Raw genomic sequence first — 18,782 nt, forward strand, 5'->3', positions numbered from 1 at the left:
ATGGGTCCCCAGCTTCCCGTCACCATGAAATGTATGTGCATTTCATCCGAATACAGCCACGTACGGAAGCCCATTTGTCAGAAACTTTGCCGCCTCTGTGACAAATAAACATTATGGAACCAGCTCTCAGGCACGAGGTGCTGCAGACAAACCTCACTCCCAAAGGCAGGGGCGTGGGCAGGCAGCTCTGGCCTCAAAGTGCGGCCAACCCGATGGGTGTATTTCCCCCAGCATTTGAATGCCCAGAATTACCTTGTTTGTGAAGTCAGAGCAGCCCGGCCGGCATGGCCCAGTGGTTAAGCTTCTACTCATGAACCAGGAGGTCACAGTTTGATTCCCGGTCAGGGCACATGCCCGGGTTCCGGGCTCAATCCCCAGTAGGAGGCATGTAGGAGGCAGCCAATCAATGATTCTCTCTCATCATTGATGTTTCTCTCTCTCTCTCCCTCTTCCTTCCTCTCTGAAATCACTAAAAATATATTGAAAAAAGAGAAGTCTGGGCAGAGACTAGCATTGCCCTCGTGTCCCGCACAAAATGAGGCGCACTGTCTCCCTGCGGGGTTGTTTAGAGTGAGCCTTCCTCTCGGATACAGAAGTTCAAAATACCAGGCACGCTCACAGCTTCTATGGAAAACCCATTTATCACTGACAAGGCCACTGAAGAGCCTAAAATGTCATCTCCCCTCTTCATTTGTGGTGGCTGTCTGTTCATCCGCTCGTCCTTCCCAGCTTCACAAACACATACAGCTTCCAGGCCATACCCCCTTCACTCCCCCCACTCCAGTTCCTGCCTCCTCTGCCCCCTCCTCAGTCAGCATAGTGTTTAGAAAAGGACAGGATTTCTCACGTCGAGATACAGACAGCCCAGGTTGAAGTTTATGTACCCGGACAATCAATGGGTCCGGGCTGCCTGTCACTACTGGAGCCAATTCAGCAGAGACAGGGTTGAATCATATACTAGTATGAGCGTTTAGTCCAGTCCTACTGGCAGTATGGGAGAGCAGCAGGTCAGCCACAAAAATCTGCTTTGCCCCCCACCATAAGCCAGCTGCTCATATTGAGTAGAAGGACAAAGATCGCATGGAGAAGTAGGCAAAGGGCCAAAGGGCAGTTAACAGGTAAAGCGGGATGGAGATTTGCAAAGGCCTGCGGGTATGCAAAGGCTGGGGCTCTTCAAAGGGCTGGTGATATGCAAAGGTCTGGCGCCTCCGCTTTCTGCAACAAGGTTGTTGATCTTCCCATGATAATAGGCAGCTCCCAGCTGGGGAGGGTGGGCGGCATTTCCAGGTGAGCTCCCAGGGCCTGCATGCAACTCCCAGCAGGTTAGAATGTGCCTTCTTGAATCAGAACAACACAATCACAGAGCATGACCCATATTTCCTACAATTAGAGTTGGTCTCCAATATTCTATTCTGCCCCTATCATTGAGGCTCTCCTTCTGAGCTGGCAGATTTGGGGCACGGGACTTCACCTGGGGGTGACTGTGTCTCCCAGGGAGTTAGCAGTGCCTGGAGACCTTCTGGCAGTGACAACTTGCATGGTGGCTAGAGAGGCCAAGGATGCTGCTAAACATCCTACAGTGCACAGGACGGCCCACAGCACAGAGTTCAACACCAAGGTTGGGAAAAGGCTTTCAGGCACAGGACTAACCTTCCCTGAGGTTTTTCTCAGAGTGAGGTGAGAGGACTCTTCTTGCCTCCTGCCTCCTGGGCTAACGGGAGGATTAAATGATTCCTGCCCAGCTCTGTCACCTTCCTTGCTCTGCTATGACCTGGAGCCCTTTCTGCTGGTGACTCTGCATCTCATAAACATACCTGAACACAGCCTGTCTCTTCCAGCCGAAAAGAGGGACTGTCTCGCTCTGGCGTGCGTTCCCCGGCACAGAGTCCGGCACAAAGTGGATGTTTGATAAATATGTGTTCCCATCTGCGGCCTCCAACGGGGGACCGAGCCAGACCAGGAGTCACCACGTGTGCTCTGCTTTGATTTCTGTTCTCAAAGACAGAGACCAGGAGGCAGCAACAATCACAGCCCACCCAATCCATTAGGTGGTGTCATCAGAACCAGAAACATAAAACATAGCGTCCCTAAAACTCCCGGGCCCATGGGCTAGGACGGTGACATGGGGTTGAAACTCAGAGAAGGAAGGAGACAGAAGGTAGGACGGATACACATCAAAGGTGACCAGCTTGTTTCACATGGAGAAAAGAGGGTTGTTCTTTCTGGGTTTTTGTTTTGTTTTGTGCTGGAAAGAACCCGACATTGGGACCCAGCAGACCCGGGCCTGGACCCCAGTTCAGCCACTTCCGCTGGGTCATTGCAGAAGGCTCTTCAACAGCTGAGCACTGCTCTCCTCATCTGTAAAAAGAAAGTGACTGTCACATGTGACAGAATGTGGTGAGGAGGCTCATGATTTGTCCAAAGTGCCCAGGACAACATCTGCCACCTCCTAGGGAGGAAGAAAACCACGTAAATAGCATCTCCCCCAACCCCCGCCCTGCCCATCCCCAACAGAATCAGGCGCCCGGAGCCCAGTTTCCTGCAAACCGAGCCTCAATGTGCTAATGCAATGTTGCTCTTCCTGGCTTTACATTCATCTAATTAGGAAGCCTTTTTTTAAAATTATATTTTTATTGATTTCAGAGAGGAGGGAGAGGGAGGGAGAGATAGAAACATCCATGATAAGAGAGAATCATTGATCAGCTGCCTCCTGCACGCCCCCTACTGGGGATTGAGTCCACAACCCAGGCATGTGACCAGGAATCCAACTGTGATCTCCTGGTTCATAGGTCGACCCTCAACCACTGAGCCACATGGGCCAGGCGGAAGCCTTTTAACAGTACTATTCCCGGTATCAGTTCTAATTGCCCTGAGAGGTGAGACCCAGTTTAAAACTCCCCCGGTTGAATCTGAGGGGCAGCCCAGGTTAAGAACCCTGCGGGAACCCAGTTCTGGGACTCTACTGCGGGAAAGCGGGGACAGCCCCAGGCCGTAGCTGTCTGCACCCCGGGTCCAGTGTCTGGAGTGATGCTCCCTGAACTCTGAGCGAGGCCCCTGCAGCCCCGTGTCTTGGTCGGCGGGGCAGTACCCAGGGGTGTGGGAACCTTTGGAAGCTCATATGTTTCATCTCTGGTGTTTCAGCCGCTGCCGTTGGCACTTGTTTGATCCTTTTTGGATGTGATGACAGGTGACTGGGTCTCTCCACCACCAACACCTCCAAGGCAATCACGTTTTCTCTTCTTGAATCCTTCCAGCGGCCAATAAAGTACCATTTCCTAAGGGCCCGAAGGCCAACGTGCCCAGCCCAGCGGATGGCACACAGTGGTGCCTGGTAAAATATCACTTCCCTATCCAGTGGGCACAGAGGGTCCCTAAGGCAGAGAAGTGGGTGGCTCAGTCGAAGCGACAGGGCTGGTGACTATTGAGGGGCCAAACCTGTGGAGCCCTGCGCAGGCCCTGGGAGTGGCGCGGTGAAGAGAAAGAGTGTTGCTTTAGGCCCTGGCTGGTGTGGTCAATGGATAGAGCATCAGCCTGTGGATTGAAGGGTCCCAGGTTCAGGTCTAGTCAAGGCCACATACCTCAGTTGCAGGCTCGACCCCCGGCCCTCGTCGGGGTCCATGCAGGAGGCAACCAATGGATTTTCTGTCTCTCCCCCTCCCTTCCACTCAAAATCAATGGAAAAATATCCTCAGGTGACGATTAACAAAAAGTTAAAAAAAGAAAGAGTGTTGCCTTAGGAGACAGCTCTCAATTCACTTTTGTTGGGCCTCGTGCTAGTTGGCAGGTGGCCGTTGCTGATGATTCAAGTCCCAGGGTCACACCCACGGAGGTGCCTGCTGGGGTCACTCTCTCTGAAAACAGAAGGACAGCTGGGGAGCTGAGCCACTCCTACCGAGGCAGGAGCACTGGCCAGCTCCCTCCAATAGCCCTCCAGCCTGGGAGGTGAATCCCTTCTCCCCCACCCCCCTCCCACCCCCTCCCCCACTCCCAACCCGCAGAGGCTGTGATTTACATCTGGCAAAGGGAGGGGAGGGAAGGAGGCAGCTGGACCTGCACAGTGGCCACTCCCCTGGACGGAGGTGGCTCCAGCCATTGTGTTTCAGCCCATTTGTCCTCACCCGCCCGCCATCCTCCCCTTTAAAGCTGAGTCCTGGCTTCCCAGGACAAGCACTGAATGGAAGTCAATCAGACAAGGAAAATGCCACTTACACGTTCATTAGCCACTCACACCAGAAGGGAACTTTGAAGTTGGGGGACAATTGGTTAAACATTCGCAACCATCATAGACCATCATCGTGGCTTTTACAATAGCCATGTACTTAGTAGGTTTTGCTCAGCTCATTTTATTTAATTCACTGATCTTGACAGAGAGAGAGAGAGAGAGAGAGAGAGAGAGAGATGGATTTGTTGCTCCATGTATTGATGCATTCATTGGTTACTTCTGGTGTGTGCCCTGACTTGGGATTGAACCCACAACCTTGGTATATCAGGACGATGCCCCAACCAACTGAGCTACCTGGCCAGGGCTTCTCTTTCTTTCCTCGTTCATTCTGAACTAAAGTAAACTGGTGTAATAGGGAAACATTTCGCCCCAACACAAACAGTTTCAGACCAAAACTTTGAGCCTGGGGTGTTTTCTCTCTGCTCAAAGGGAAGCGCATGTCAGGTGGGGCTGGGTACACTAGCGCCCCACTGCGACTCTCCTGAGCATAATTAGAGAGAGATTTGTATCCATCATCATCTCAACACCATGGCACATGCACCAGATAAAGCCACCCTGGGTAATCATGGGAGTAACCGACCCCAGCTGGGCGCTAGCTGCCCCCGGGCTGGCTTTGGAGTCCCGGGGTGCATAACTCTGGCCCACAATGCTACAGTCCCCGGGTCACTGATGAGGACACAGAAATGCAGAGAGGTCACTGAGCCACGGTGTCTCCATTCTGGTCAACAAACTCAGTGGCCCACGGTGCAGGCTTCAGCCAAAATACAATTTAAATAAAGTGCCTGGTTTTAACAAACAGAAAACCCATTTGCTCAGCCAAGGTGTTCCCTTTTAAACCAGCCATGCTGACACACATCAGTTCAAGCAATTTCAGTGGCAAAAAAAGTATATTTTGATGATTTAGGAAGAGAAAAAAGAATATAGGTATCGGGAAACCGTGGTCCTTTAGAAGAGAGAATGTATGGATTATGAAGAAGATAAACCAATTCTCGTTTACGAATGGACACTGTTGGTTCTACCGTGTGAACTTGATTTATCACCATAATTTTGCACGATGTTGCCATCAGGGGAAACAGGGTGAAAGCCACGCCTCTGACCCATCATTTCTTACAACGGCCTGAGACCTGCACTTACCCCAGAATAACAAGTTTCATTTAAAAGAAAGTGTTAAAAGTGCTCTGAGAGATAAGGTGTTATTTTATCCCAAGAAGCTTCCATGTGTAGTATTATTTCATAAGAACCGTAATCAACCCTTTTTTTTGCTGTTTGGATTTACCCATTTTACAGGCGGGAAAACAGCCTCAGAGAGGAAATTTCACTTGCCCAAGGTGACAGAGCTCACGGACCATAGAATGAGGATTTAAAACTGAGCTGCAAACTAAGGGAGGCTCAAGAAGGGCTATTGTTATAGTAAAAGGTATTATCCTCAGACACACACTGAGCACCTGTTATGCGCAGGAAAGGATGTGGCAAAGCTCTGCTAGGTGGTCACTGACCACATTCTATTAGCCATGTCCAGGCACAAAATGTGGGCAAACATGAGGTCAAAGATGAACTCGGTCCGGCAACGTGATGCTGTGGGGAGGAGACCAGAGAACCCACCTTGCTCTGCCCTTCTGTGACTTTGTGCAGGTCCCTCTGCCTTCATAAATCCCCTTTGAGAGAACCCCACACACCCGCTAAGCCTGGTGCCTCCATTTCACAGGGGAGGGAAGCAGCTCACGTGGGGTCTTACTCAATGTCCAACAACAATGGTAGGGATTTCTCACAATTCCTTGGGTTCTTCCTTAAAACACCCAATATTTAAGGTGACCAGTTCCAAAGCCTCACTTTCCTGAAGTCTCCAGTTCTATCTGTGAAGTGTATAAATCGAGTGATTTTACCAAAACAGAAGGACAGTCACTCTGCTTGTCACCTGAGAGAGGTCAAGGGATCTTAGACAATAAGACTTCTTTACAAGTGAAAAGTATAATCTCCTTAACCACTTGAAATATCTTGATACATTTCACTCGCTTGATGTTGAAGTACTTCTAATGCCGACCAGCAAAACTTTCTTTAGCAATTAATTTTTGTAAATCTAATAAAGTAAGTGTATAAATATGCAAAATTTTAGGTTCTCATAAACTGTTCAAAGGCTATACAAATGGAGTCAAACATGGGTTGACCCTTGAAACTTAAAAATCACAGGACTAAAATCAGTGACACACTTTAAACGGAAGCCACATGGCCGATGGGTAGTGTTCCAAATACGCCATGGTCTCTTAAACATGAAAGCCCTGAGATTAGCCTCAATTTAACCCAAAAGTAATTAATACTATGGGTGTCCGTTCTACTTTGTTACTTCTAATCCTAGTTATCGTCTCACTTGGCCCATTAAAAGGGAGAGGCAGGGTGTTAATGTCCCATCTCAGAGGAGCTATGTACCAGGTTAAAGACCATGGGACTTGTCCCAACGGCATAGCTCAGTAGTTGAGCATTGACCTATGAACCAAGAGGTCAGGGTTTGATTCCTGGTTAAGGCACATACCCAGGTTGTGGGCTCGATCCCTAGTGTGGGGCATGAAGGAGGCTGACAATCAATGATTCTCTCTCATCATCTCTCCCTCTTCATTCCTCTCTCTGAAATCAATCCTATATAATAAAAGGCTAATGTGCAAATCGACTGAACAGTGGAACGACCAGTCGCTATGAAGTGCACTGACCACCAGGAGGCAGACGCTCAATGCAGGAGCTGCGTCCTGGTGGTCAGGGCACTCCCACAGGGGGAGCTCTGCTCAGCCAGAAGCCCTGAGCTGGGCTCACAGCTGGGGAGCACAGCGGAGGTGGGGGGAGTCTCTCCTGCCTCTGAGGCAGCGCTAAGGATATCCAACTGCCGGCTTAAACCCGCAGCTCCCAGACTGCAAGAGGGCGCAGGCCGGGCTGAGGGAACCCCCTGAGTGCACAAATTTCGTGCACCAGGCCTCTGGTAGAAATATAAAAATAAAAAAGAATAAAAAGAATGTGGGACCTCAGTACAGGTGCCCATTGTTTGAGATCTGAGGCCAGGATGTAGCACCTGAGTGCCAGGTGCTTCTGAGACTATCTAATTGGATACATACAAGTATTGTAACTCCAGGTCAACAGCCTTCGATGGAGATTGGTTTGCAACCTTAATCTCCTGGCATTTCTTTACCCCAGTCTCTCACCAGCAGACCCATGTAGACAGAATGTACACGCCCCCATTCCCTACACAGTCTCCTCATCCGACCTGGAGACCTTTCAAACACAGAGCCCACTGAACATGCAGCCTTCTCATTTCCATCTCTTCCAGTGCTCACAATAACTCTCTGAAGGTGAATACGCTTATAGCCATTTTGCTGATGAGAAAAAATGAGGGTTAGAGATGCTTATTGACTTACCTGTCAATATAAATGGAAGGCTTGGAGTTTCTCCTGAGACTTGTCTGGTGTCCACATAGCAGATCTCGGGTGCATTCCTCCCCTACCGTTCAGCTCCAGGGGGTTTCTGCCTCGGGTCTCCATCAGCAGCAGCATCCTTCCTCCCACACATGCTGTACCTGACGCTTTCCTAGTTAGAACCCTTCACACTTCCTCGGAGCAAGAAAACCAAGAGCTTCAAAATCAAGGGAATAATAGCAAGTCTGACTGAGGCAATGAAACTTGACAAGGAAAACCAAATGTCAGGAGGAATGGTAACGTGATTTAAATTCTCCTAAAGCGAGAAGCAAGTTTATGCATGTCCTTCCTGCCTCCACTTTTCACATTGGCTCATCACTTCTTCTTGTGCTTAGAAAATTATGAGAAAAATAACCTGGCTTTAGTTTTATAGGAGGGTGATAAGTATCACACTGGACTATGGGCTGTTGATTTTGGCAATAAAAAAGGTAATCAGTGGTTTTTAAGGGCTCAGAATGGTTTTATTTTGACCATTATGAACTGTATTTTATGTGACACTGTATTTCTTTTCCCTGCAGACAGATAACCTTAAAGAACTTAAATGAGGTGAGTGGCAACTTCGTCCCAGGAAACAGAGAAGGGGAATTTTTGTGCATGAAGGGTCTGCGGTGGGCAAGATATTATTTGCTTTAAATACTCAGTTATTCGCATCCCTATTCTAAAGGTGGGAAAGCTACCCTAGCCGCTTTGACTCAGTGGGTAGATATTTCTCATCATTGATATTTCTCTCTCTCCTTTCCTCTCTGAAATCAATAAAAATATTTTTTAAAATAAAAATAATTAAAAATAAAGGTGGAAAAGCTAAAGGCAAAACAAGTTAAGATGCAGATTTTAAACCAAGATCCTATTGGCCAGCATATTCCATGTTTATGGGGCCAATGGTGACAACATGCCTAGTTCCCCTGGAAGACTGAGTCTCCACCATGGCTTCCAGTATCCAGTGTGTCAGACATGAAATGTGGGGAACTGTGGTCCACCTTGCTAGGTGTTCTTCACAGGAAAGCCAGACTGTGAAGTAGGAGAAACACAAGATACAGAGTCACACAGACCTGGGTTTGCAACCTACTTCCCTGTACTCTGGAAAATCTCCCTGCCCCCACTCCATCCCGGTTCTGTTTTCCCGGCCATGAAAGAGGGATGAGTGCACTCAACTTTGCAAAGTTGTGCTAAAGTCAAAGCGACCACATACATGACCAGGTGAGCGGCAGAGGCTCAATCAATGGCATGACAGTCAGGTAAGATGGAGATATCTTAGGGCCTCTTTGGATGTTTACTTCCTTATGACCCCAAAGAGGAAGGTCCTTAGGAAGAGGGTGGTGAGTCCACCGTGACTGGTGGAAAGTCTCTGTCCAACCATGTGAGTGTCCTCACTTCACGCCCACTGGCCTCCTAAGGGACTTGGTTCTTATTATGAGCCAGTGCAGAGGTTGGCTTTTCTTCCTCCCTCCCTCCCTCCCTTTCTTCCTTCCTTTCTTTTTTCTTTATTGGCATTATGAGAATGTAAAATCAAAGGTCGAATTTCCAGCCCTAGCCAGTTTGGCTCAGTGGGTAGAGCATCCGCCTTCAGACTAAAGAGTTCCGTGTTCAATTTCAGTCAAGGGCACATGCCCAGGTTGTGGGCTCGATCCCCAGTAGGGGGCATGCAGGAGACAGCCAATCAACGATTCTCTCTCGTCACTGATATTTCTATCTCTCTCTCCCTCACCCTTCCTCTCTGAAATTAAAAAAAAAAAAATTTAAGTCACTTTTCCATCTAATCCATAAGGCAGTCATGTCCAGGAGAAAGCATGGAACTGAAGGAGAGGCTGGCCCTGGCTCCTTTAGTACTTCACCAGCTCACCCTCTTCTGGGAGTTAACTTCCAGGCGCCGCCAGGAAGGAGAAAGTTGAGGGTGGTACCCACACACCCAGCACGATCCACCCCTTTCTTCCTATGAGTGAGATTCATGTGTCCCAAGTAGTAGATGGCTGCCACTCACGGTCCACAACTCAGTGGTCAGTATGAAAGGACAAGAGAAGGTCAGGCCTGGGGGGCAGGGACCAGGCAGGCCAGTTCATTCTCCTTGTCGCTTTGGTTGGCATTTTGCTAGAAGATGATAGCATCTATGGAACCATGCGGCTAGTGGAAAAACTCGTTCTTCCTTCTTATCTTTTGCCAAGATGTCTCCCCGTTGTTTGTCCGGAGCCAGCATCAAGGCCATTTCTTATCTCATAGGACAAATGTCACGCTTGTATGTGGCCAGAACCTTGGAGATCAGAAATGATGAACTACCCGCCCCAACTCAAGTTCACGTAGCACTTGATAGTTTTCAAACACAGTAGAGACTCGTGTTCTCATTTAATTCTCACAAAACCCTAAGAGAAAGAAGCCTTGGAGAGGCCAGAGCCCCCACAGCTGGCAGAGCCCCTGAGAGCCCCAAGTTCAGTGTGCCCTGACCTAGGACTCTCTGCATTAGGAAATACAGAGACACCTCTGAGCTCAAACAGAGAGGGGGGAGGGGGAGGGGGAGGAGGATAGAGGGAAGAAGGGACTTATGGAAAGCATTATTATTTAACTTGCATATATTTATTTTCAAAAAACAACACAAAAAGTTCTAGTAGAGAAACTAGAGAAGTTTCACTCCACTCTCCTGATCTCATTAAATTTAAATGCAGTGCCCTCAAGCGAAAAGTGGACTGGGTCTCAATTAGATAAAACATCTGTTCCCCCAGCCAGTTGGCTTCTCTGTTGCACTAACAGCTCAGGCACCTCCCCTTTGACCAGCCCGAAAACCACAGCTGCATCCGATTGAGGCTTTGAACTGCAAGGTTCAAAGTCCCGGGGAAGACTCGGTGGGGAGACTTCCAAACCACTCATCGGAATGGATTCATTACCCTTTTCACTTCGCCTGGAGGCTTGCCTGCAATTGCTGTCCATGATGAAGTGCATGTCCCCTTTCCAGACCCCCAGGGTCACCACGGTCTTTGAAACAAAAGAGCTTGTCTGTAGACCAGCTTCAGATAAGACTTCTGGAGCCTCTCTCAGCTCTTTGCTGCTAAAGGTTTCTTGTCTGGGAAGCAAATGTGAGTCCGGAGATCTGGCCTCCATGGTCAGCTCAGCTGCAAGATAACTGTGGGAATCTGGGTGAATGGCTCCCCCTCTTTGTTTTTGTTTATTTATTTTTTAATATGTTTTTATTGATTTCAGAGAGAGGAAGAGAGAGAAACATCAATGATGAGAGAGAAGCATTATTCAGCTGCTCTTGCATGCCCCCTAGTGGGAATTGAGCCCACAACCCTGACACTTACCCTAGGAATCAAACCGTGACGCTCAACCACTGAGCCATGCCAGTGAGGGGACACCCCATCTTTGTTCCGTCTCTGCAGACTGCTGGCTTAAACTTTTCATGGACCTCAGACCTTTTGGAAAATTTGATGAAAGGTATATATAATAAACCTTCCTTAAAAATATGCACAGGTATATGAAGGAAAAAAATGTGTCTCTTAATTTCAGAAGGTTCATGGCCCCCCCCCCCAGGCCATCAAGGCCTTCTTCCATGCCTCAAATGAAGAATCTGTTGTCTAAATGATGTCTGAGCTGCTGCCCAGCTGCATGAAGTGCACTTTAGAAAATTATTCACAATTGCCCAGCCAGTGTGGCTCAGTGGTTGAGCATTGACCTATGAACCAGTTGGTCACAGTTCAATTCCTGGTCAGGGCACATGCCCCAGTTGTAGGCTTGATCCCCAGTAGAGGGGGTGCAGAAGGCGGCCGATCCATGATTTTCTCTCATCATCGATGTTTCTGTCTCTCTCCCTCTCCCGTCTTCTCTGAAATCAATAAAAATATATATTTTAGAAATTTTAAAAATAAAATTATTCACAATTAAGGAGACACTTCAGCAAATACTATACCTCTTGTAAGGTTTTTTTGCTCCTTTCAGAGTAGAACAGGGCCCAAGGATGCAAGTCCAATAACATAGATTTTTATAATAAAGGCTGGTCAGGAATTCTACCATTATCATTAAGGAAAGAAAGAGAAAGGAACTGATTCAGAATAGCTACCTTGAAAAAGAATAATGTGACTATTTTCATGCTCATTTTTTAAAATATGAAGAAAATTAACGATAGCCTCATCTCTTAAACACAACCTCTATTAATATTTTGTCATATCTCTTCAAATCCCTTTTTACACACACACACACCCCTACATGTCAATATGTCATGAATCCAGTGTTTATTCTGGACTTTTTATGTAATATTGAGGCATACTTAGAGTATAATCTTATGCCACACTCTGTGTAAATACTTGCGATACATAGATAATATCCCAGTAGGCGAATATAGCACCAAAATGTGCTTAATGGTGCCCACTTAGATGGGCATGTAGAATGTTTCCAGGATTTTTTTTATCTTTATTGTTGAAAGTATTACATATGATGGCCCCTCTCTCCACATTGACCTCTTCTCGCCCGCCCCCACACATGATCTCACCCATCTGTGAAATCTAATGAACAAAATACACTGATGAACAAAACTAGATCCAGGGACATAGAAGCTGGAACAGACTGTTTGCTGGGTTTTGACGGTGTAACTGAGGACATGCTAAACAGCTTCGTACATGGAACTCAGTACAGATTTTAGGCTCTTTTCTTAGAAAAAGAGTCTCATCAGTGGAATGACTGGGGTAAGAATAATAGTCTCTCTAAGGCTCTTGAGATCTATGGTTACATTGCTTTCCAAAGAGGCGAAGTGATGTTTAGTCCCGTCAGCAGCCTGGATAGCTGCCTGTTACACCCACAAAGAGGGTACGCTTGGCTGATGCTTAGTCTCTTGGCGTGTTATTGTAGATTTAAAAAATCTCAATACTAACAAAAACGTTGCCCACTTGTACTAACCAATTGCTCTAAAACTACATATTATGACGTTTTCTATCACCAAGAATCATTCAACTTTTTTTTGCCTTTTCACACAGGTCCTTGGAGCAGAGAAAGGTAAACTGTTTATGTTTGTTTCCATCCCCTCGTGCTGTTAGGCTAAGTGCTGTTTCCATATTTACAGTGTTAGTCATTGGCTGAAAGGACCGATTGCTTCAGGGCCTGGGATGGATGAGCACGTGGCGGGGGGGGGGGGGGGGGGAGAAGGAGGAAGAGGGGCAGGAAACGTGACCCAGGTGGACCCAGGACTTCCTCTCTGTCTGTTGAAGAATGCTCTGGCCTAAACGGGGTGATTTAAATTGGGGCTGGGCTCATGGTCTTTCTTTAGCGCAGGCTGCTGACAAGGAGGCACAGGCCACCCCCAGCCAATTTGGGAAGACATTGCTGGCCCATTGCTCTTGGCCTCTCCCTCTTTGATGTCACCATGAACACACACCTACACCCTCATTTGAGCGCGCGCGCACACACACACACACACACACACACACACACACACACACCATCGGGGTCACTGCTCTGAAGCAGGCAATCCATCACTCGCTCGCCAGCTGGCAGGGTGCAAAGTAGGTAAGAACCTCATGTCCGCCTGTGAAGTGCTGTTCGCCATTCACTCAGAATAAAGACTTACCTCCAGAGCCAAGGGCTGAGCCTCGCCCAAAGAGCTCACGCAGGAAGCGCAGTCACAAAGCAACAGGGGCCACCGCCGACCCGCCATGGTTCCGGACGGGCTGCAGGCCTCCGTGGGTCTCCAGTGTGCTGCTCCTTACACTGAGGACGTTAGCCCTAAGCGAGGCCTCATCTGGGTTTGCAGATGCCCAAGGCCTCTGATGGAGGAGGGGGGCCTGTTGGCGATCTAAAAAAACTCAAAACCGAAAGGAAACTGAGCCCTTTCCCGCACTGAAGCTCAGCATCCTCACTAGAAGTTCAGGGGCCATTGCCTTGGGTTCCAGTGATGGTCAATGCAACAGTGCGACCGTGTTCAGCTCACAAGGGGCAGGCGCTCTGGGTGGCTGCTGATGACACGAAGCACGTTTATAGGATGTGCAGCTAGTGGGCCAGTCACTGACTCCAATCACATTCCAAGTAATCACAGTCCCTCCATCAAAAGTGTCCATTCGGTGATCAACCGTGGGCAGAGCACAGAATCACAACCCCAATGAAGACACGGAGGTGTCTGTATGCTTCCTTAACTTTATGACTACAGCTGAAATGGAGAGTTTGATGGGGTTTCATACCAGGGCAGTATTGTGTGCCCTTGGTACTTCTGATGGCTGATTAAAATCTATTCACGATGAGAAGGAAATAAAAAGCGATAACAGCATTGGCCTATGTGATTACTAAATAACTCCAGGTCATCTGGTTGGCAGAACTGTTCAAAACTTGACGATCAAGGGGGACATTCTGAGAAAAGGCATGCCTACACACCAGTCTCCTGGGGCTCGCCTGCCCTGGCACAGGGGCATGAGAATTTAGGGGGTGGGCCAGCACTGAACATCCCCATGCCCTACATTGCTCATAACAGTTGTTGAATTTAATCTTTTTTAAAAAATATGTTTTTGTTGATTTTTAAGAGAGAGGGGGAGAGAGGTAGAAACAGTGATGAGAGAGAAACATCATCAATTGGCTGCCTCCGACACACACCCCACTGGGTATTGGGCCCACGACCCAGGCATGAGCCCTGACCAGGAATTGAACTGGTGACCTCTAGGTACATGGGTCAACACGCAACCACTGAGCCACACAGGCCGGCCTCCTGGATTTCACCTTTTCGTTTATGTTTCTATGTAAGTCTTCGTTTGAATCAGAATTCCACTTCAGTTCTCTTCCACAACAAACACCTCCCAGCGTAACGTTCTATGTTTTGGGAAATTCAATGATGAGTTCCAGATTCAGTGTTCTCCATCACAGTATTGAAGATTCAATATTTCAATTTTATAGCCTCAAGGAGAAGCCACTCCCAGAAGCCAGGGTCAGTGTGGAATACGTGGGTTGCTGCTGGCCACCACCAGCAGATTAGAGGTTAGAAAGTAAATCACCCAAGGTTACTGGATGAAATTATAGCCATTCCAATGGGCCTCAGATGGTCTCGAGTCATATTCCTTTTGCATCCTGAAATGATGTGACTCCTCTCTACAGCTCCTCATCCCCTGATGAAGCCGGAATCCTCTCACAGGACCCAAAACCAAAGCGCTCCAGAAATCCCTCTTGCTGTTGCCAGGTAAGGAGCCAGGAACGCCTGGTTGGGTCCTGGCTTTGGGGGTCAGGGCATGTGTTGTGTAGGATAATGACTCGCCAAGGCTTCCTGAGACACAGGAAGTCCTGGGCCTTTGATAAGAAAGGAAGTCCGGAGCCACAGCTGTTATTGAAGCTAACAGCGACATCCTTCCCGTGCTGTGTACTTCTCCGAGTGAGGCTAGAGAAGTGTGGCAGACTCAAAGACCTGAGTACTAACTAGGTCAGATTAACTGGGACAGATGCTAACTACTCCGGGGAGAGAAGTGGGCTTTTCTAACTAGACTCAGTTACTTTTGAATTTCACTTTACAGATGGCCAGGACTTAAAGAGACCATTTTCTGATTAAATACTTTCCTGATCAGGTTATTATAACAATTGTCATCCCAACTAAACAGTCAAGGAAGCAAGGGCTCAGTCTGGAAGACACTGTATATTAGTGGTGGCTTCATTAAAACAAAACCCAGGACCTCCAAAATTAGTGCTAGAGGCCCTATCACCCTGGTCTGACCAGTGGCTTCAGCCTCCGTTCATGCCCCTCACCCATTTTCCCACTCTCCACTGTCACCTACCGCAGGACATTAGCGCACACTATTTCTCTGCCTGTACCCCTTCCCTCCATAGCACCCTGTCTCCACTCTCTCCAGGCTTGGAAAACTTCTCTCTGTTCATCAGACCCCAGCTTAAAGCCACTGAATCCAGGCGACAATTCTGACCCATATCCCAGAGTGAATAAATGAGGCCCAGAGAATCTGAGGCCCTTTCCCATTGAAGTCAAGTCCAGTTTCACGTTCAGTAGCCCATGATGTCTATACTGACAACTCTAAAACCTTGCCCATGAATCCTGACTTCCCCAGGGGCCTGTCCAGGGTGAAGATGCTGTCATTGTACCTAGTAGTTAATTACAGGGAGTCACCCTGTTTGTGGTGGAGTGGAGCAGTGGTTAGGAGGAGGAATTCACTGGGATCAGGCTGCCTCGCTCCACCACCAGCGAACCACGTGACTCTGGGCAGCATCACTCACCTCGCACGCAAAGCTGAGAGCAGAGCCAGGCCTGTTGCAAGTACCTGGCACGTGTGTGCTCTCATTGTCACGGCCAGGTCCTGTCCATCAGGGTGACCTCCACCCCCACGTCTTCCTCTCCCTCACTTTCCTGTCTTGTCCTATCTCACACCTTCAGTGGCTTTGTTCTCAGTCTCTGGCCTGTGGGTGTTAGAACTCTGGCTTCCTAATTCTTGTTAGGCTGTTTCTGTTTAAGGCCCAACCTGGCACAAAATTCTTGCCCATAGCACACTATAAACACCCTCTCTTAATGTAATTTTCTAAAAGGAAAATAAAATCCTCATATTGTCGTGAAAAGATAATGAGCTCTCATTGGCACTCAATCTGTAGTAGTTGTTTGGTGTGGTTTGGCTTCTTTTGTTTCTTTGTTTAATTCGTTGAACAAAGTCTGCTGATTTTTCTTCCTCTATTAACTGGCTTCTTCTTCTGGGCCCCCTGTTTGGACTTTTTCCCAAGCTGACCTCCAAGTGCTGGGATCCCTCAGGGTCCGTCTGAGGTCCTGGCTTCTCTCACTAAGAGCCTGGGCAGTGTCAGCCACCGCACAGTGTTGATGTCACCCTATGCGGGTAATTCCTAAACCTCTATCTTTGGCCACAATCACCCTTCTTAGCTCCAGACCCAACAGGCAGTTTTCCTTAAATAGGTGACAGGCACCTCAAACTCATACGTTGAAATGGATCTCTTCATTTCTACTTTCATTCCCAAACCAACTATATCCTCCCACAAACGTTCTCTCCCCAGTAAATGATGCGTTCTCTTCCCCATCTTCACTCTTCTATTTCCACCTCCCCAAGTTCTATCTCCAAAACATGTCTTAAGTCTATCCATGTCTCCTCATTTTCCCAGCTCCCAACAGGGGCCAGCCACCTTCAATCTTGCTTGGACTCTTGCAGTAGCCACTTAATGATACTTACCATCCCTGTGCCTCACCTTCTATCCAGAAGGAACTGAGTTCTGGTCTGTTGCAGAATAAGCCATGTTTCCTTGACCCCGAGCCTTTGCACCTGCTGTTCCCTCTGCCTGGAACAACACCCTCGCTCATCACCGTCTCCTATTCATCTTTCAGAAGTCAGCTTGGTTAGCACCTCTCCCAGGAAGGCTTTCCTGAGACCCAGCGTGATTTTGTCTGGGTTAAGGCTACCGCAGGGACTCCTGCTGTGCACACACCTGTCCCGGCACTTAGCCCACTTGTGATTATGATACAATGTCTTCCCTCCCCAAATGGAGCGGCTTCAGGGCAGAGGCCTTGTCCTACTCGTGTTACATTCCTCCAAACATGCCATGTGCCCAATAGGTACTCTACACATCTTTTTTTCTTTTCTTTCTTTTCTTTTTTTTTTTATCCTCACCCAATGATATTTTTCTACTGATTTTTTGAGAGAGTGGAAGAGAGAGGGAAAGACAGAAACATCAATGTGAGAGCAACACATCAATTGGTTGCCTCCTGCATGAGCCCTGACCAGGGAAGAGCCCGCAACCAAGGTCCCTGCCCTTGACAGAATCGAACCTGGGACCCTTCAGTCTGCAGGCTGATGCTCTATTCACTGAGCCAAACTGGCTAGGGCTTAACACACCTTTTAAAAGTGAAAGAATCATTGTTTTAATTTTATTTTCGTTTGCTTGTTTGGGTATTGTTTGTTTATTTTTGCTTCGATCCTTATAAACTTGGTCTTTGAGACCTAAAATGTCCTCAGAGGATGTTCCTAGCCTCTCAACATTTTCTTTTTAAAAATCCTATGAAATTAGGGCACAGACATTTTGCTATAGATGACTTTTCCCCGCAGACATTTATTAAAGCTGTACACTGGTTCCTGGTAAAGGAATCTGGTGTTAACAGAGTTCAAGTCTTGGATGTCAGTAGAAGTCTGACCGGGGATGACAATACAGCGCGGTGGTTAAATAATCTGCGAGCACTTTTATCCACAAAGCAAGGCTCCCACCGGATAGCAAGAACCAGGTGTGCCCTCGGTTGATTTCAGGGGTGCTAGAAAAGGGCTAGATTTCAGTTAATTGGCCCGGAGGCTTTATAAATAGCGTGCTTTCTGGTGTGGAGCATGCCCCATGTAATTAGATTTAACTGTGGTAGCACGTAGCGCTTATAATGATGGTGCTGGCCACAATACAAAGCTGAGTGTTAAGTAAAGCTAAACATTAAGTAAAGTGCTAACTAGAGCCACTGGTGAACAGTCTTGGTAACATCGTTATTATTGTGTTTATTAGTTTCTCCATTTGGTTTCTCCATTGTCTCTTAGTACATATTTTTATAATCCCTTTTTCTTTATGGATTTTCTCAGAATAATCCACAGTTTTCTCAGCTAGCTCACATTTCAAGGAAGACTAAATTGCTCTCTATACTCGCCCTCAATTGGGAAATAATTAGTATGGAATAGGAGCCTGGCCAGCCACATGCCATTCTCTGTAGTGGTTGTAGTCAGAAGGCAAGTCTAAGTTCACATCTTCAACAAGTAAAGAATCATAATTGTGCTCATTGAAATTACATGAAAAGAACTCATATGGGTTTATTTGTTCCATAGCTAATGTGTCTAACATTTTCTTTAGCGCTTCGTTCATGATGAGCAACCACAGTATGCAAAGCAGAGGTAAGAGCACTTGACCTAGGAATCATAAAATAGATGGGTAAGTCACCTCATGACAATATTCCTGCTCCATGACTTTGCTCTGTGACCCTCAGACTTGCTGAGTGGATGTGGATAAAGGGCATTAGCTTGTTTTCATTGACAGGTAGCATTCCATTGGGTGAGTATAACAATTTTTATCTATAATTAAATAAGATCACTTAGGTGGTTTGCATTTTTCTCTCTTATGAGCATTATGATGTTATAAACAATATTGTCTTCCCAATCCCAGGTATATACTCTAGGTTCTCTCTCTAAGCG

The 18,782-nt window shown here is 47.5% G+C and overlaps 1 protein-coding gene across 1 annotated transcript in view; it reads left to right on the forward strand.

The window, feature by feature from the left end:
• The window catches only part of CLNK (cytokine dependent hematopoietic cell linker), a gene marked incomplete at both ends in the record, with an annotated part of 88,193 nt that overhangs the window by 46,484 nt on the left and 22,927 nt on the right, over positions 1 to 18,782 (forward strand). Inside the window, 4 exons of the mRNA XM_081082249.1 lie at positions 8,196 to 8,223; positions 12,630 to 12,648; positions 14,728 to 14,809; positions 18,445 to 18,485. Coding sequence (XP_080938375.1) covers positions 8,196 to 8,223; positions 12,630 to 12,648; positions 14,728 to 14,809; positions 18,445 to 18,485 — 170 coding nt within the window. The remainder of the gene's footprint in view (positions 1 to 8,195; positions 8,224 to 12,629; positions 12,649 to 14,727; positions 14,810 to 18,444; positions 18,486 to 18,782) is intronic.

This window comes from Myotis nattereri (assembly GCF_964212035.1).
Source record: "Myotis nattereri genome assembly, chromosome: 1".
In the NCBI taxonomy this organism is placed as follows: domain Eukaryota; kingdom Metazoa; phylum Chordata; class Mammalia; order Chiroptera; family Vespertilionidae; genus Myotis; species Myotis nattereri.